This window comes from Magnolia sinica, chromosome 3, assembly GCF_029962835.1.
Source record: "Magnolia sinica isolate HGM2019 chromosome 3, MsV1, whole genome shotgun sequence".
In the NCBI taxonomy this organism is placed as follows: domain Eukaryota; kingdom Viridiplantae; phylum Streptophyta; class Magnoliopsida; order Magnoliales; family Magnoliaceae; genus Magnolia; species Magnolia sinica.
The window spans coordinates 114,570,015-114,587,319 of NC_080575.1; the positions used below are offsets into that span (position 1 = coordinate 114,570,015).

The 17,305-nt window shown below is 37.9% G+C and overlaps 1 protein-coding gene across 3 annotated transcripts in view; it reads right to left on the minus strand.

Moving 5' to 3' along the window:
* LOC131240837 (putative callose synthase 8) overlaps positions 1–17,305 on the minus strand; it is a 52,039-nt gene that overhangs the window by 17,282 nt on the left and 17,452 nt on the right. For all 3 annotated transcript variants that reach the window (XM_058239329.1, XM_058239328.1, XM_058239330.1), the window contains exons 10-29: positions 9,725–9,862; positions 9,569–9,645; positions 9,349–9,445; positions 8,097–8,210; positions 7,851–7,976; positions 7,645–7,762; positions 4,894–5,222; positions 3,078–3,130; positions 2,933–2,993; positions 2,634–2,715; positions 2,494–2,543; positions 2,268–2,354; positions 2,007–2,141; positions 1,803–1,897; positions 1,624–1,708; positions 1,380–1,540; positions 1,108–1,231; positions 908–1,002; positions 649–823; positions 416–567 (exon numbers count right to left, since the gene is read on the minus strand). In XM_058239329.1, the coding sequence (XP_058095312.1) occupies positions 416–567; positions 649–823; positions 908–1,002; positions 1,108–1,231; positions 1,380–1,540; positions 1,624–1,708; positions 1,803–1,897; positions 2,007–2,141; positions 2,268–2,354; positions 2,494–2,543; positions 2,634–2,715; positions 2,933–2,993; positions 3,078–3,130; positions 4,894–5,222; positions 7,645–7,762; positions 7,851–7,976; positions 8,097–8,210; positions 9,349–9,445; positions 9,569–9,645; positions 9,725–9,862 (2,354 nt within the window). The remainder of the gene's footprint in view (positions 1–415; positions 568–648; positions 824–907; positions 1,003–1,107; positions 1,232–1,379; positions 1,541–1,623; positions 1,709–1,802; positions 1,898–2,006; positions 2,142–2,267; positions 2,355–2,493; positions 2,544–2,633; positions 2,716–2,932; positions 2,994–3,077; positions 3,131–4,893; positions 5,223–7,644; positions 7,763–7,850; positions 7,977–8,096; positions 8,211–9,348; positions 9,446–9,568; positions 9,646–9,724; positions 9,863–17,305) is intronic.

Below are 17,305 nucleotides of genomic sequence, written 5' to 3' on the forward strand. Positions count from 1 at the left end.
TTAATTCGTTACTCCATTTATCAAGAACTTGTTGTTCTCCAATAGTAAGTACAGTTAATCCCGAGAGATCAACATTGGTAACTATTAATGTGATGATTGTTACATGAATTAAAAGGACGGACTGAATCCTCCATGATATATCTTCACTTTAAGTGTATGAGTGGTGGAAAGACTTTGGGAAGGTGAACAAATAAGTTTCTTCATTAGTTACTCCTCACTTCAACATCTTTGAGCTGTGATCTTTTTCTTGGTGAGAATCACTGACCTTATTTTGTTAATTCTTTCATTGGTTGGCTATGGTAGTTGTCTAGAAAGTCCTGTGTTGTAAGGATAAAAGGCACACTTTGACCAATTGGAAAAGTAAATTATAGTCATAATTGATGGGGAAAAAGGACAAAAAATCAGCCACGCTAACCTGAATGACAGCATATTGCGAACTTTAGGTGCAGCAGGCATATCCATTAACAGAGAAGTTGCAAAGAATGAAATACGCCGACGAGCTTCTAAATTCACAGGGATATCCATAGCTGTTTCTTTGGTGGTAAGCAACAAAAGCAAACGCTTCATCTGCCATAAGAAAGTTAATACCAGTTGGCCTTTGTGTGCTTGTGCGTGTGGATTAAGAAATGTCCAGAATCAGATCCATACCTGTTGCTTTAATTGGTCAGTATTTGGCAGTGGGAAACAGATGCCATCGCTTGATGAAAACAGCTCTGGCTCATGCTTTGGGACACAGGAGTCAGGGTGCTTTGGGTCATGCTTTCCGAGTGAAATAGCAGCATCCCCCTCCAGGGGATGGGAGCAAGAAATCAAATTCAAAATTCTGTAAGCAGTTGAATATGGCATTTGAGAAGCTACGTCTGTAAATCCTTTAAAAAAAGTTCATTAGAGTTTGAGAGTAGCAAACCTGGATCCATTTATCATCATATCTTTGGTCACGACCTCAAAGACATCTTGGAGTAATCTCACTACTTTATCTTTATGGGCTTCTTTATTCTCAAACTTGAAGAACACATTTCATACAACATTGGCAAGGTTACTGACACTTACAGCAAAGAAACATAATCTTATGAGCTAAAATCTGAAGAGAAATAGAGTGTTAATTACCAAAAGTTTAACCAGCTCAATACAGTTTTCACAAAGAACTGGTAGTTCACTCATCTTGAAGTCCACAAGAAGGCTGGATCTATTCATACTTTCTTCGACCGCATAAATTATATCAGCCATAATCCTGAAAAGAACAAAACTCAGGATAGAATAGAGAAACAAATACAATGAAATTTATAACTGCTCTAAATAAGAGATTGAGCAAAAAAATAATACAAAACACAAATTGTTTTTGGACAGCATAGAAATTGACTAAATATGATATTCTTTACCTTTTCTCAAGTTCGCCCATGACAAGGAAATCAAGGATGTTCTTCAATGACTCGTAGCACTCCACTACAGCATCGTACGTGTAGTCATCTTTCTTTATTTTTCTGTAAAGATGCTCGTCCTTTCCAACAAAATCTCTAGCCATGTCCAGAGCTGTTGAAAGCTGGCAAAATGGAAGAAATACTTAGAGACTGAAATTGTTTGAAAGACATGGTTGCAAAGATCTTAAAGAATGGAAAGAACCACCTTGGTAGCTAGAAGGAAAACAGGCCATCGGATCGAGCCAGCACTTAACTCTGATGACAAAGGTATAGTCAGCAAATCCATCTCTCTGTAAAAAAGGAAACAGTTTTGTTGGTCTTAGCAGCTAAACAGGTGATCTTAGTAGATATTTGCAGAAAAAAAAAATTAAAATTAAAATATACCTGTTGCTTATCAAGTCTTCTGAACGGAAACTACTTATAATTTGGTTCCATACTTGAGCAAATTTTGCAGCACTGTTTTTCCCAATTTCCGATACCTTAAGGGTACAAGCTTAAAAGTCATTGAAATGCAAGCAAGAGGATCATGGATTCTTAACACAACGAGAACAGCTTCAGATATCAAGAAGAAAAAAGAAAGGTGAATACCTTGCGAATTTTTTTCTGGAGGAAGCTACTGACATTTGTCTCGTGTTCTTTTCTTGATGAGGGTGGAATGAGGCGAACATTGAAAGCAGAGGGCAGCGACTGGAATCTACTTCTCAGCATTCCCATTGTACGAATCTAAATATAAACTGAAAAATTAGTACTTGTAAAACCAGATGTGAACTGAGTAAAGAAATTACGGATAATGACTCTTAATCCCATCAATAGATAATAGATTTTTTTTATTGGCATCAACGAGATTACCTCACCAAGATGATGAAACATGCCATAGACTCCCCCAAAGAGAGTACAGAAAATAGAATACCAAATTTGTGTGTCCATAAAATATACCTGCATTAGGCACAAGAAAACTATAACCAAAAATGAAATCTGTGGATAATAATAATAATAATAATGATCAGGAAGAAAACCGTAAATATAGCATGTTAAGAAGAAATGGCTTTTGAGTTGGTAAATATTCATTACTCACAATTATGATAGGAGCCCAGACAGCCACAATAGCCCCAGCATTGCTTTTCACTGAAGCAAAATAATTTAGATGTTAACTGTACCCAAATTGATCAATCTAGATTCAATTATTTACCTTTAGGTTCCAAATATAAATATCACCTTTTGGGAAAAGCTCATGCCACTCATACTTGCTTACACCAATTCTCATTATCTGCTTTGTTGGCTCCACAAGCGGTTTTAGCTGCATGTTTTAAGAAGTGCAGATAATCAATATGTTTACTTGCAGAAAGTAAGCACTACGAATGTGAGTAGTTACAGACTCATGAAAAAACGAAAGAGTGGGTTGTCTAAAGTATCCACATAGAAGCAGTTACATGTAAGTCCAAACTTTCACGGATCTGTTGTAACAAATAATTTAGTACATCATGTGTTTCTCGCAGAAAGAGAAATACAATTACCTGAAAATGGTAGCTGAATGAAAATTTGCTGAACAGTAATAGTCCCCAGAAAAATGTATACCTGAAAGTATGACAAACATACACATCATGATTGGATATAGAAACAACTCAAACATACACTCAAACTCATGAATAAAGGAATTACTTCAAAACGGAGACCTGTCGTTCTTGCATTCCCCGTCCAACATATTGTTGTGGCTGCATGAGGAAATAACCCACTTATGAGGAGATACACTACATTTAGAATCAGACGCCTTGGAAATTGAAGGAAATCCCATACTCTCAAATGAGAAATAGATGAACACATCTTATAACGAGCATATTAAACAAGATGTAACACAACAATCATTTGACGGGAAGACAGCAGGTGATCTGCCAGCAGAGGATTGATGCATGATGAAGCAGACTATCTACTCAATATCCAACTTAGAATGCATATGCAATAGACATATACTAATTGTAACTTGCAATTAATGACCCAAAATATCTCCATGATAATAGTGCAATAGGAAACCCAACTACTATGAACCATCTTATATAGACCTCCATTATAATAGTGCAATAGGAAACCCAACTACTATGAACCGTCTTATATAGACAAATTCAGTGAGAAGATGATGGTTATAGACCATATAGCTCCCCTAAGTTACAAAAGGTGCATGGGAAAAAAAAAAGATTTGATGCTTCAAAATAGTACCATCTCCTACATTGATTTAAAACCAAATGACAGCCAATACCAATGCCACAAATTCTCTGAATTTTGCACACTGTGATGTTTATGTGAAATCCAACTTGTCCACTAGGTGCATCACCCCATGTTAGACTCAAGGCCCAAAAATCAGCCCCATCCATGATTTAGGTGGACCACACGATTGGAAATAATGTACAGGTAATGCTCACCATCCAAACTATTTCCCTTGGTGTGGCTCATGTGAATCATAGATGGGCCTGAACTTTGGGCCCCATATCTAAATTTTGTTGTGACATCTAATGGTTGGAGTGGATTTTACATAGTCAACTTAGTGGACACTATCAAAATCAAGGGTGGACGTCTCTTGACCAACTGTTTCCTTTAGCGTGGGCCATCTAAATCACGGGTCAGCCTAATTTTTTTATTTTTTTTTCTAATTTTGCCCTAGGCCTAAAGTGAGATTACACATCTAATGATCAGATTAGATTTCGTAAACAATGTCACAGTGGGCCCCAAAAAAATGAAGGGTGGGAATCCATTATTTTAGCTAATATATTATAAAAATAAAAATAAATAAATAAATAAAAATAAAAACTTATGGGCCCTTGATTTTTCATAGGGCCCAGCTAGATGTGTACATGAGATCCACTTGGAACATTATATGTGTAATCCCACGTTAGGTCTAGAGCAAAAAAAAATCAGGCTAACTTGTGATCTAGGTGGGCCACACCAAAGGAAATAGTTGGAAGAGAGAAGTCCACCCTTGATTTTTACAGGGCCCACCATGATGATTATATGAAATCCACTCCAGCCATTAGATGCCACAACAAAACTTAGGCATGGGGCCCAAAAATCAGTTCCATAGGCATTTGGCCACTTGTGTACAGAACTTCCTGTAGACTGTCAAACTACTGTTAGACAAGAAGATGGTCTTCACATCCATCGCACAATTATTGCTCATTACCCAATTCATAATCTTTTGAGATCCGTATTTTCACAAGTAGTCAAAAAGTGAATGATATGAAGTTTAAATATGAATGGCTTAATTCTATGAAAACTGGAAGAGAAATTATTTTGTAACGTAACAAGCACCAGTGATCATTTCTTTCTTTCTTTTATTCCCCCTTCTTCTTTTTTCCTTTTTTCTTTTTGGTAACATTTTGTTTAACATAAAGCTGGCCAGTCCCACAATACAAATGCAGGAATATCTTAGGGCTTGGGGACTAAAACCAACAAAGACCTCAGCAAAGACAATCTATAGGAAGCTTACCTGTGCCCACCAAGACAAAATTGAGCAAATCCGCCAATTTGAGGTTTCAATATGGCTGCTAATTGCAGGGATAAAAAATAATACCATCCCAACAGCATTCGACAACAAGTATATTGCAACTGTAGCCATATATGATGAGAAGCACCATTCTCCAACTCCACTCCTAAACCGTTTGGTAGAGCAAGAAGAGTTTCTTCTAGAATCCACATAATAGATTGGAAGGATGATGGTCCATGTTGCAGCAGTGACAAGCTTCATAATGTATCTAAGGATTTGGGAGAAGTGCATAGAGTGCCTTGCTTTCCATGTGAAAATAATGTCGAAGGTTACTGCAGGTGTGAACATTAATATAAATCACTTGAACCATCTTGATATTGTTATTGAAAGACAAAAGAATCATATGAAAGTCTACTAAAAAAGGAAGACTATCATATGATCATATGAAAAGTAAAAAAGAAGCAATGCGCTCAACAAAGAAATATTAGAGGAAATAGCTTTAGTACTCTAATGGATAACAGAAAATGCAGGTGGATAAAAATGGACATTAGAGTTGGAGCGATGGATATCAGTAGGCAGTTGAAAACCCAGAAATTCTTCCAGTTGCAACTAGAAGGGTGGAAGGGTGCGAAGACTGAACATTAGAAATTTGAAGAGATCATGTCACTAAGATAAAATAAAATAAAAAATAAAAAGAAGAAAAAAGATAACTAATTCCTTGACACTTCTAATCTAGGCTTGAAAGAGATCCCACACAAATCCTTGGATGAACATCTAGGGGAGTATAAGTCATGACCCTTAGGATTTTATTTTATTTTATCAACAAAAATAAAATTCGGTTTTCGCAAAACCTTTTTTCCAGGAACTATTTGTGTTATGTGCATCTGCGCGTTTAATAAGTAGGTCTTCAAGATCTAAGTGTCACTGAATAGATCTAATCAAGGTTTCAAATTGGGTGTATCAGGTACGGTATCATTCTGATGGGGACATCTGAGGACCTAGTCGGATGTACTAGAGATGGAAACGACCACTCACATCAGCGCAACTTTCTTTGTGGATGGGTGACGAGGTCCAGATAGGGCCAGCCAAGCCATTTTGAAGACCCCGCATGCATTGGACGTGCATCAGGAAGACCTCACCTTGGGATGATGCATGTGGGCTACTTAGGAGATTATTTTAGTCATATGATTTCTATTTCGTGTTAATCCGAACGTTGGATCTTGTTGATCAGGCCATCGGGCTACCAGATTTTTTTAGATCTAGGCCCCTTAGACTCTGATCTTGCTTTATTTATGTTTTTTGTTATTTTTTGGAGTTATTTGATGGTTGAAATTGATAATCTATGTTTTAGTTTTCTTATTTTGGGTAATGGGGCCACTTCACTTCAATGAGTGGCATAGTTGTAATTATGTTGGATTTAATTCTGAATTTTTAATTATAAAAGCACAAAGGGGGTGGGGTTCCAAACCTAGTAGTGTTATTGAGAAGAAAAAAAGGAAGAGTAGAGCTCTCTTGTGTGAAGGAATTTTCCTCCTTATAAAAAAAAATAATAATAAATAAATAAATAAAAACCCTCCCTTCCAATTAAATTGTGGAAGGGTAAAAGCTTGTTTGGTGGATTCCAAGGTACATCCTTCCTCTTTCTCCTCTTCGAAATGTATTCTTTTCTTCTCTTGTCTTCCGCTTTTCCCTTCCATTACAACCGTCTAAACCCTAGATATTCAATTTCCTATTTTCTCCAATTTCTAAAAACCCTAATTCCAAAATCCCCAATTCCCATGAACCCTAATTCTCCATATTTCAGATTTTCCCCTTCCTAACCCTAATCATAAAACCTATAAATTTGTTCCTTGAGTGTGGAATGTGCTTATGCTAAATTGGAAGTTCTATCCTTCAATCGGTTCCAGTTTTAATTGATTTATGTGATTTCTTAGCATGCGGCATGTGATTTAGGTTAAATCAGATTTTATTTCCTATTATTTATTCTTAATTACTTGGTAGGTTAGCATCTTTTGTTGATTGAATTACTTTATGGACTCTTTCATAATCTCCACGTTGCATGTTAGAATTAAAGCATGTGTCCTGCATCACATTCACCACTGATACTATGTTGTATCAGCCTGTTTGGGCCCATAAAGTTGTTTCGTTTCCAAATGATACCCATATATATAGGTTTTGGACAATAGTCATGATACTTTAAACCTTTTGGATTCAATCCCTCTCATTTCCTCTCTAGTTTCTCCAAATAGGTATGCAAAGGGTAGAGATATGTGGGCCTCTTATGGAGAGACAACCAATGTAAAACGGCAAGCAAGGATAGGGTTAGAATAACTACCCTACTCTAACAGCACCCAACTTCCCATCATCCTCTAGCTTTGCAACACTCCATGGTGGAATCCAATATGAGAAACCCCCAAGATATGAGGGTCTCATATGGAGAGACAATCAACATAAAACAGCAGGCAATGATGCGGTCCCCCCCCCCCCCCACACACACACACACATAGACACACACAAAAAAAAATCAACCAATACACAATACAGATTGGTGGTTCAAAGGGTAAGTTGTATTTCCAAATTTCAAAGTGCAATTGATATTAAATAATAAAATAATAAAAGATGGCACAAATAAGAATATTGCCAAAAATAAAAAATAAAAATCCAGCCTATTCTCCTAATCATCATGATCACAAATGAAAAACTCATAGCCTCTGAGAAGAATAAATTCCTACTGGAAAAACAAAACCATAATACCTTGTACGAGCCTAAGAATTGCAGAAGTTATGAAGATGCTCATAATATCCTCAAATATTGTTGCATCAACAAATTGAAACAGTGATCCCAAACCATGCCAAGCCATTATTATCAGCACCTAATAATTTACGAAAGAAAACAAGTAAGCCAAAAAGACTAGTATTAGATAAACAATTATCATCTTTTTCATTTAACTTTCGTTATACCTGAAGAGCTAGTATAAAAAATGTCCACATCCTATCAAAGCTTCTAAAAAGGTGCCAAAATGAACGAATCTCTACAAAATTTGTCTTCCCTAACCATTTTCTCTCAAAATCTTCATCTTCAGTATCCTGGAGATCAATATAATAAGACAAGTATATGAGACTTCAGAATAATAATACAAGGGAAAAAGCAAGATGCAAAGACACACACACACACACACACACACACACACACACACACCCACCTACCCGGCTGCCCGCCCACATCCTATCAAAGCTTCTAAAACGGTGCCAAAATGAGCGAATCTCTTCAAAATTTGTCTTCCCTAACCATTTTCTCCCACGATCTTCATCTTTGGTATCCTAGAGATCAATATAACAAGAGAAGGATATGAGACTTTAGAATAATAATACAAGGGAAAAAACAGGATGCACATGTTGCACCCTCTGCTCATGTTGCCTCTAATTGCCCAACACTCTGCCTGATGTAGCCAGTCACTTGTATAATTTTTCTTTAGGCCTCATCAGCATGCAGCACCACTTCAAAGGCATCATCCACCCATCTGCGATTTCTATTTTTTTTTTTAATTGGAACCCAGCCATAATTCTATTGAAGCCATCCTGCTCAACCTCTCCATCCTTTTGAATGCTAGATCTAAGATAATGACATAGAACAGATAATGACATATAACAGACTCTCTTAGACATCAAATTTACTAATGCATTGCATTTATAACTATGCCCATCCTCATTCAACCATTTTCTAAATTTCGTAATCATATGCTATTAGTCTAGAGATAAGCGTTAATAAAAGCATTCTAGAGACCTAGATCCAAGCCCTTATATTTTACCCAACAGCCAGATGTAGTGTGTCTCTGTGTGTTCTTACAAATAATGAATGTAACTTAATTTCCTCTCTGAACTGCTGATTTGAAAATTGGCTTTCTTCTTCTTCTTCCTCTTTTTTTTTTTTTTTAAATAAAAAATAAAAAATAAAAAATAAAAAATAAAAAATAAAAATAAAAATCTTTAGGATGATTAACTAAACTTTATTGACCAAGAAAAAAACAGAGAACCGCAGATGATGTGACAACATGCCTTTCATAGCATGACTTGCACAATGTTACGAATGACTTGATAGGTTCACCTAACATGGAAAAGTTTTAACTGACAAGAGTACAGATACAATGCCACCTTTCAGTTATATCATTGTCAGAAGATCTAAGTTTTTGTTTTTTGTTTTTTATTTTACTGAATTGCAATGGCGAGACCTAATATTATACACACAAAAAATGAACAGCATTTAATATCTTCAAGTTTTTCATGGTTCTGCTTAACCAAGACCAAGACAAATGTGCCTCATTTGAAAAGACCAAATCAAAAGGAACATTAAAAGACTAGTCCTTTTACATTCATTTGCACACAAGGACACGCGCGCACACACAAATAATAATAATAATAAATAAGGAAAGAACACAGAGAACAGCATCTTTGTAAACACCTTAGCATTGGCAGTATGGCCATCTTTGCATTCAGATGTGATAAAAAAGTTATGGTCAAGGCGCATGGGCCAACCTAGCTGGAAACAATCAGGAGACCTGCAAATGTCAAGAGAATATTTATTATCTCCAAGTCATTGCATATGACAAAGGAAGATGCATCGCAATTTTGTTATAGTGTTAAAATACAGAAAGAGAAACCACAGAAAAGATGATTCTGACCAGAAAAACTCATTGAGGTCATCATAGTTTCTCCATTTAGAATGCTCAGCAGTCCCACTTCTGTTTCTCTCTGCTTCCTTTAGAGTTTGAGGAGAAAATTAGAAACTCAATAGAATTTTTTTCAGAAATCAGATGAACTATAAACTCAAAGAATACCTTCTTTACGACGTCGTATATTGGGGTAACTACAGAGTAAAGGAAAGACTCAGATCCTCCTCTATACTCTGGTAAGATTTTTTCCCCAGTAACCAGGCTAACAGCACCAGACAACACGCCAAATAATTCATATGCCATCTACAACAAGAAGAGTGTTTAGAAATACAAAAGGGTTGAATAGACTAATAGTTAATTGGTTAATCAGGCTACCTTTCATGGAATTTTACTTTCTGCATAATTCTAAATATTACCTAATATAAATTAGAGGATAAAAAATGACATAGTGATTCAGTTGTTTGGTTAGGGAGTTAAGAAAAAGAAGATTAGATGGAAATGATGGTACATGAATTCCAGAGGACAGAGATATGAAATCAGAAAGACGAAAATTTCCATTTCCAGAGCTTTAGAGAGGAAACCATCAACCAATCTAATATTACCAGAAATAAGAAAGTAGGAAAATAATCCAACAGCTGCACCCATCATGTGTTCAGATGCCCCCAAATCAATGATCCAAGAAGTCTGAGAGACATGATTCGAGGTTGCAGGAGTATATAATTTCCCTATCCAGTTAAAAGTTGCAATGGAGGCTTGAAGAGCTACCACTTGTTATAGTTCACTGATGGTTATGTCCTGTAGTCTTAGTCAATATGGTTTTGTCCTTTGGTAAAAGACTCTTCAATAATGCTCATATTAGCAGAAAACTTTGTTCTAACATCCTTTGGTCAAAGATTAGGATGAAGAACCCAACAATATTCTTTTAGATGTCGTATTTTTCCACAGTGTGTGCATCTAGGCTTATCTTTGTCAATGTTTACTCTTCCAATTCCTTAACCTTTTGCACTTTTAGAGTCTGTATTCAAGGTTGATTGTTCCAGAAGGATAGCTTGATAGACATTCCATCGTCTAGCCTCTATGTGTATGTAATTATATATAGATTCTAGGGCAGGAAGAGATTCTCTCCCAAGGATCTGTATACGTTGAAGTTTAAAGTCCAAACGAAGGCCAGCGAAAAATTAAAAGATTTTGAGTTGTCTTAATTGATTTTCCATATCTTTCATTTCAAAAATAGTTGTTTGACAGTTATGTAATCCTTCCCTTTTTTTAGCAAAATACTCTTCTATGGTTCCATCACCTTGTTCAAGATTGTTAATCCCTGTATGGAGTTGATAAAGTTGGGCTCAGTCTTCCTGGGGAGAGTACATTCTGGCTACTTTATCACATACATCCTTTGTAATATTCAAGAGATAGAGACCACAACTAATATTGGGTTGCATGGAATCTAGCAACCAAAATACATCACAAGCTAGTTTCACTTTCCCATTAGTCATAAGTAGGATCCTTAGGTTTGGGCTATTTCTTTGTTCCTGTAATGTATCCCAATCTTTTTCGTGCTCCAATATACACCTGAGCTCCATAGGACCACACTAAATAATTTGTGTCATCTAGTTTTTTTTTTTTTTTTGAAAGATGGGAAATTTATTAGAAAAGAAAAGAATTACAAGCACTAAAGCCACAAACACAAAAAACAAGAAAAGCAGAAAACTAGACAGGACAGAAATAAAATACAACAGCAGCCCCACGACTGGGAGAAAAAGAAAAGCCCATCACCCTAAAAAACAACCATGTGGAAAGGACCACAAAACCAAACCTAACCCCAACTAATGGGCCCAATCCTTGAATAAAGAGAGGACTTTGGATAGCACCCCCGAGGCTAAAGAAGATTGATTTCTGAAACATCGATTGTTCCTCTCCACCCATATGGTCCAAAAAGGCAGCTAGAAAAATTATCCTCCAGTTGCTTCTCCCTAGAGCTCCACCGTGATCATTGTGCCAAAGGCAGAAAAGATCAGCAATATCTCTTGGCATGGCCCAAGATAACCCTGCCATTCTTAGGATGCTCCACCAAATATCCATAGTATAGGAACAATGAATGAAGAGATGATTCATTGTCTCTTCAGCCTTGAAGCAGAAAAGGCAAATGCTCAGCAGCAACAACCCTATTTTCAAGTTATCAACTATTAAAATCCAATTTCTACCCGAAAGCCACAACCATTAGGGGGGCTCCGTAATGCTAGACTAGACTTGTAGGAGAAGGAAACACTGAAGGTTGAGGATTTGCCAGCTTCTTGTACATAGATCTGACTCAAAAGAGACCCGACTGCACCAAAGGCCAAGTCATAAAATCCTCAGAGTTTGGATTTGGCCTAAAACTCTGCACTCGAAACAGAAGTTGAGATAAATCAGAAATTTCAGCATCGGTCAAATTTTTGTGCAAGGAGGGGACCCGGATACCTCCATCTCTATCCAGAAGGAATGAGTCAACAAAAGTAATGTTCGGGTTACTAGAGATAGCAAAAAGGGAGGGGAAAGAAGTCGCAAGGGTTGGTGGACCACACCACAAGTCCTACTAGAAACGCAATCTAAAGGCATTCCCCAAGGAGAAGGAGATACCATCAAATACTAGGGGGGCCACCTTAGCAATTCCTTTATACAAAAAAGAAGCTCTATACAAGGAGGAAGATTTGGTCCACCAACCTTGGGGAAAAGACCATATTTAGACAAAATTACTTGATGCCACGGGCTATTTTCCTCTCACCCAAATCTCCAAACCCATTTGGCAAGGAAAGCCTTGTTAATAAGCTATAAGTCTTTAATACTTGCCCCACCTTCATTGAAGGGGGAGCAGACTTCTTTTCAGTTTCAAAGCGGAAACTTTCTGGAAATTGACCCTCCTTGCCACAAAAAGTCTCTACGCAATTTGTCTATTTTCCTCAAAATTGATGTTGGGCACTGGAAGAAGGAAAATTTATATATATATATATATATATATATATATATATATATATATATATATATATATATATATATATATATAGACTGAGAGATTCGAGAGAAATGATTTGTTAAGATTGATCCTCCCTCCCAGGAATAGTTGATGAGGACATCACGTCACGTACACCTTTGTGTACATATCAGAGGAGAAGGCGGGCTGCCCCAATTTCCTCATGGCTATGCAAGTACCCGTGATCTTGCTGAAGACCCCATGTGCATGTGGGAGTATCTGCAAGACCCCAGACTAAGAATATGCAAATGGGCTGTTTTATGGAGTGATCTAGACCGTTGGATTGGATGGATGTGACGATCGGGCCATTGGATCACATGATTGGATAATTGATCGCGGATTGTCCACACTAGTTTTTCCTAGACTTTATTCGCTTATCGGACTTAGTTTTGGTTATGTTATGTTTGGGCACCATTATGAGTGTTTTATGTTGATTTTATTTTGACAATGGGTATTTTCGTCAAAATTCACATAAACAGGGTGGTTGTTGTAATTTTGAAAATTTCTTGAAGCTACAAAAGGGGGGCGTGTGACTCTCTCCCTTATTGATTTTTGTGGAAAAAAAAAAAAAAGCTTTGCTCATTTTCTTCTTCTCTTTCATCTTCATGAGATTTGAAGAAACTTTCATGTGATTTAGAAGGGAGATTGGTGTGAGGCTAATCTTCATCAACGGATGTGCGAGATATCCATCTATCCCCACATCATCTCTGATGCAGGACAATTAACCACTTGCTCTAAAAGCTCAAACTAATAGAGCATGGTAAATTATCCTACATCAAATTGGTATCAGAGCGAGAGGTCTCATGTTCGAGACTCCTCACCGAGGGTGATTAATGCAAGGGCATTTTCACATCGAGCTCGAGTGGGGTTACCTGTGGGATGCAGGGGCACATTCGGGGTGGGTGGCCCCTGTGAGGTGGGTGGCTCGTGTGAGGTGGTACCCATGTGATTTGGGGCCCACGAGGGGGGTTCGGTCAAGGTCTTTACCCATGAGATGTGGGGCCTGGGCTATGAGATAAAGGGATTAATTCGTCATACTCTAATGGTTCGACCTTTTAGAGCAAGTGGTTAATTGTCCTGCATCCATCTCTCTTCCTTTCATCAAAGTAATTTCTTCAAGTTCTTCAACTCTTCCATCCTAAGTCTTCATCTTCTCATAAACCCATCTTTCCCTTATCTATATATCATCCAAACCCTAACCAACATAAACCCATCCATCCAATGCCACATGTGTGACAGTATGGCCACACGTGTGAATCCTTTGGGTTGACCGAATGACCACACCGTGCCCCTTTTGGTTTTCCATCATCCTTAGATCAAAACCCTTTTCTTCCATTCCCAAAACCCTAACCCTAAATCTAAAATCCCTAACTTTCCTACTTTCCCAAATTACCCAAACCCTAACTTTTCATATTCTTCAATCCACCCAAAATCCTTACACCCCTTATATCCAAAACCCTAACTCACACTTTCTAATCTATAAACCTTTTAATCCCTAGGTTGTATTAGGTCTTCTACTTTGAGATAGATTATACCCTATGTTAATTGGATGTCCCTAAATCTATTAGATCCTAGTTTCCTTTTATTTAATGATCTTGTATGACGATGTTGGTAACTTAGGCTAGGATTATGCATGATGTTCTTTTGGTTTTCATGGTATCTATGATGTTTATGACAAGGTTTATGTTTTTTTGTTAATTATATTAATTTTGCTACTTGATCTCACATGATAGTTGGTTCATGCATCAGTCCTACATCAATAGTAAATTAACTTTCCGAAAGGATAATATAAATCCATCCTTTTAATAATGATGTCCCATGGATAAAGAGGGGGCTTCCTTATACACAAAGGGACACCCAGGTAAAGCATTGGAAAGGAACCTGCCTTGCACCCAGAGGAAGCCAAAGAAAAAGTTACCATGAGGTATAAATTGATACCTATAATTTAACTCTTATCCAAATTCACCTTCAATCCAGAGACTACCTTGAACCAACACATAGTCATACAAAGAAAGGTAACCATACTTTCCTTTGCCTCATAAAAGAGAAGGGTGTCATCTGCAAATTGCAGATGGCAAATCAGAGAGGACAAATTCCCCATAGAGAATTCTTTAAACAAACCTAAATCCCGCCCCTAGACAACATGCCACTGAGGACCTCAATGGCCAGCAGAAAGAGGAAATGAGAGAGAGGATCTCCCTACCGAACACCCCGAGAAGCCCTGAAATAACCATAGGGAGAGCCATTAATTAAAACAGAGATTTAATTTAAGTTAAGCAATATTTGATCCAAGCTCTCCACCAAATACCGAATCCCATATGATTCAAGAGAATCCAAAAACTCCCAATCGACATGATCGTAAGCCTTTTCAAGGTCAAGCTTACATAGAATACCTTCCTTATCAAATCTAGCAACGGAATCCAGACACTCATTAGCAATCAAAACCGAATCAAGAATTTTTCTACATTTGACAAAAGAAAATTGAAATGGAGAAACAACCTTAGGTATTACTTGTCTTAACCTTTAAGCCAAAATCTTAGCCAGGATCTTGTAGGGGCTTCCCAAAAGACCGATTGGACGGAAGTTCTTGATATGCAGAGCCCTTTCGATCTTGGGGATTAAGGCTATGAAGGCGATTGTGGAGGAAGAAATCTTCTATGAAGCTGCACAAATCCACTTTAATCAGTTCCCAATAGATCTGGAAAAAAACTATGAGAAAACCATCCGGACCTAGGGCTTTATCCCTACTTAGGTCCCAAACAGCTTCCTTGATCTCCTCTACATCCACAAGTTTCTCAAGATTAGAAGCATCTTCCATCGAGACGGACCTAAACGGGAGATAATCAAGCCGAGGGTGAGAGACACCATCCCAGCACAAAAGATTGCAGAAGAAATCAACAATTTGATTAGTGATAGTCCTCTTATCTAAAACATCAAAGCCATTAATATTAAGGGAGGCAATGGTGTTCAACCTCACCCTAGTAGAGGCCACCATGTGGAAAATTTTGGTATTACAGTCCCCCCCTTTCAACTAGAACGCACGAGACCTTTGCCTCCATTTAATTTCCTCCTCTTTAAGTCTCACACAGTAATCATCAGAAAGTCTTGCTCTCTCAGCTATCTCATCTTCAAATAGGAGACCTAACTCCTCTTTGATACTGAAGAATGGAGGAAGCCTAAGCTTCACCTTGGAGGAAAATCTCCTGGTGCCAATCTTTGAGCTTAACTTTCAACATTTGACACTTTTTTAAAAGCCTATAGCCTGGCTGACCTTCGACAGAGGACTTCCACCAATTAAAGACCAGATCCGAAAAACCTTTAACTGCCATCCAAGCGAGCTAAAATCTGAAAGGCTTAGGCCCCTAGTTGATCTCATCGCTCTCAAGAAGAATAGGACAGTGATTAGAAATTGGTTTGGGAAGACCACTTTGGCACGCCGATCGAAAACAAAGGATCCGGTCGGGAGATAAAAGGAATTAGTCCATAAGAGACATGGTGGGGGCAGATCTGTCATTGGACCAAGTGCAGTTGATCTTACCAATTGGCAGATCCACCAGACCATGTTTATTAACTCAATCCAAGAACCCCCTCAATGAGGCAAAAATCCTACCCTCAGAAGATTTTTCTAAAGAAAAACAAACCACATTAAAGTCCCCTCCCACACACCAAGGGAGGTTCCACATGTCATAGACCAACGATAGCTCGTTCCATAAAGAAGGTCTGGAGGAAGGGTTGGTCGAGCCATAAACTTCAGAAAAGATCCAATGGAAGCCCATAGAGCTCTCCCGAAAGACTATTTAAAGAGTAGGTGCCCGACCAAATTTCTTCTAGAAAGCAAATAGAAAGAGTCCCAAAGAATGAGAACACTGCCATCTGATCCAACGAAATCGAGGGCAAGCCAAAACTTACCTTTCTTCCTCCAAAGGGAATTGACAATACCACTGTCCATTGATGAAAGCTTAGTTTCTTGTAAGACGATCAAAGAAGATTTTGAACGGCGGAAAATATCTTTCAACTGAGACCACTTGCGAGGGCAGCCTAGACCTCAAACATTCCATGATAGAATCTTCATGAGAACTCTAGAACCGCTTCATCCCACTGGGGCTGTCCATTAGTCCAAATGGAATCTGAGTGTGTTTATTCTCCCATTTAAATAAAAACACTAGGGATGATAATACATAAAAACATAAAAACATTTATAAAAAAAAAAATGATAGAATTAAACCGATTTTCCGAGGCCTATCAATGGTTTAAAAGTCAGATCTTGGTGGTCCGATGAAAATAGGATCCAAACAACATTTCGACAACTTTGGGGTGGCTCAGACTCATATCTGACAACTTTCGACGATTATGGAGGGGTCTGGATGTGATTCTACCGGCTTTGGGGTGGCCCAAACTCGAATCTGGCAATTTTCAACAATTGTGTATGAGTCTAGGCTAGATTCTAGCAGAATTGGGATGTCTCATACTCAAATCCGACAACTGTGGAGAGATTTGGACTAGGTTCAATGGTGTTGGGGTGGTCTAGACCCAAATATAGTGACAATGGAGGTATTTGAATGCTATCACAATGCCAGAAAGCAGATTCCAGCGACATTGAAGGGGGTTAGACCCATATCTAGTGTCGAAAATCTTGTTGGAACTTGATTCCAAAGCTATAAGGGTTTGCAAACGATCCTCTAGTGAGATCTACTGCCTTGAGATGAAGGGGATGCCACTTCCAGAGGGAACATGGATGG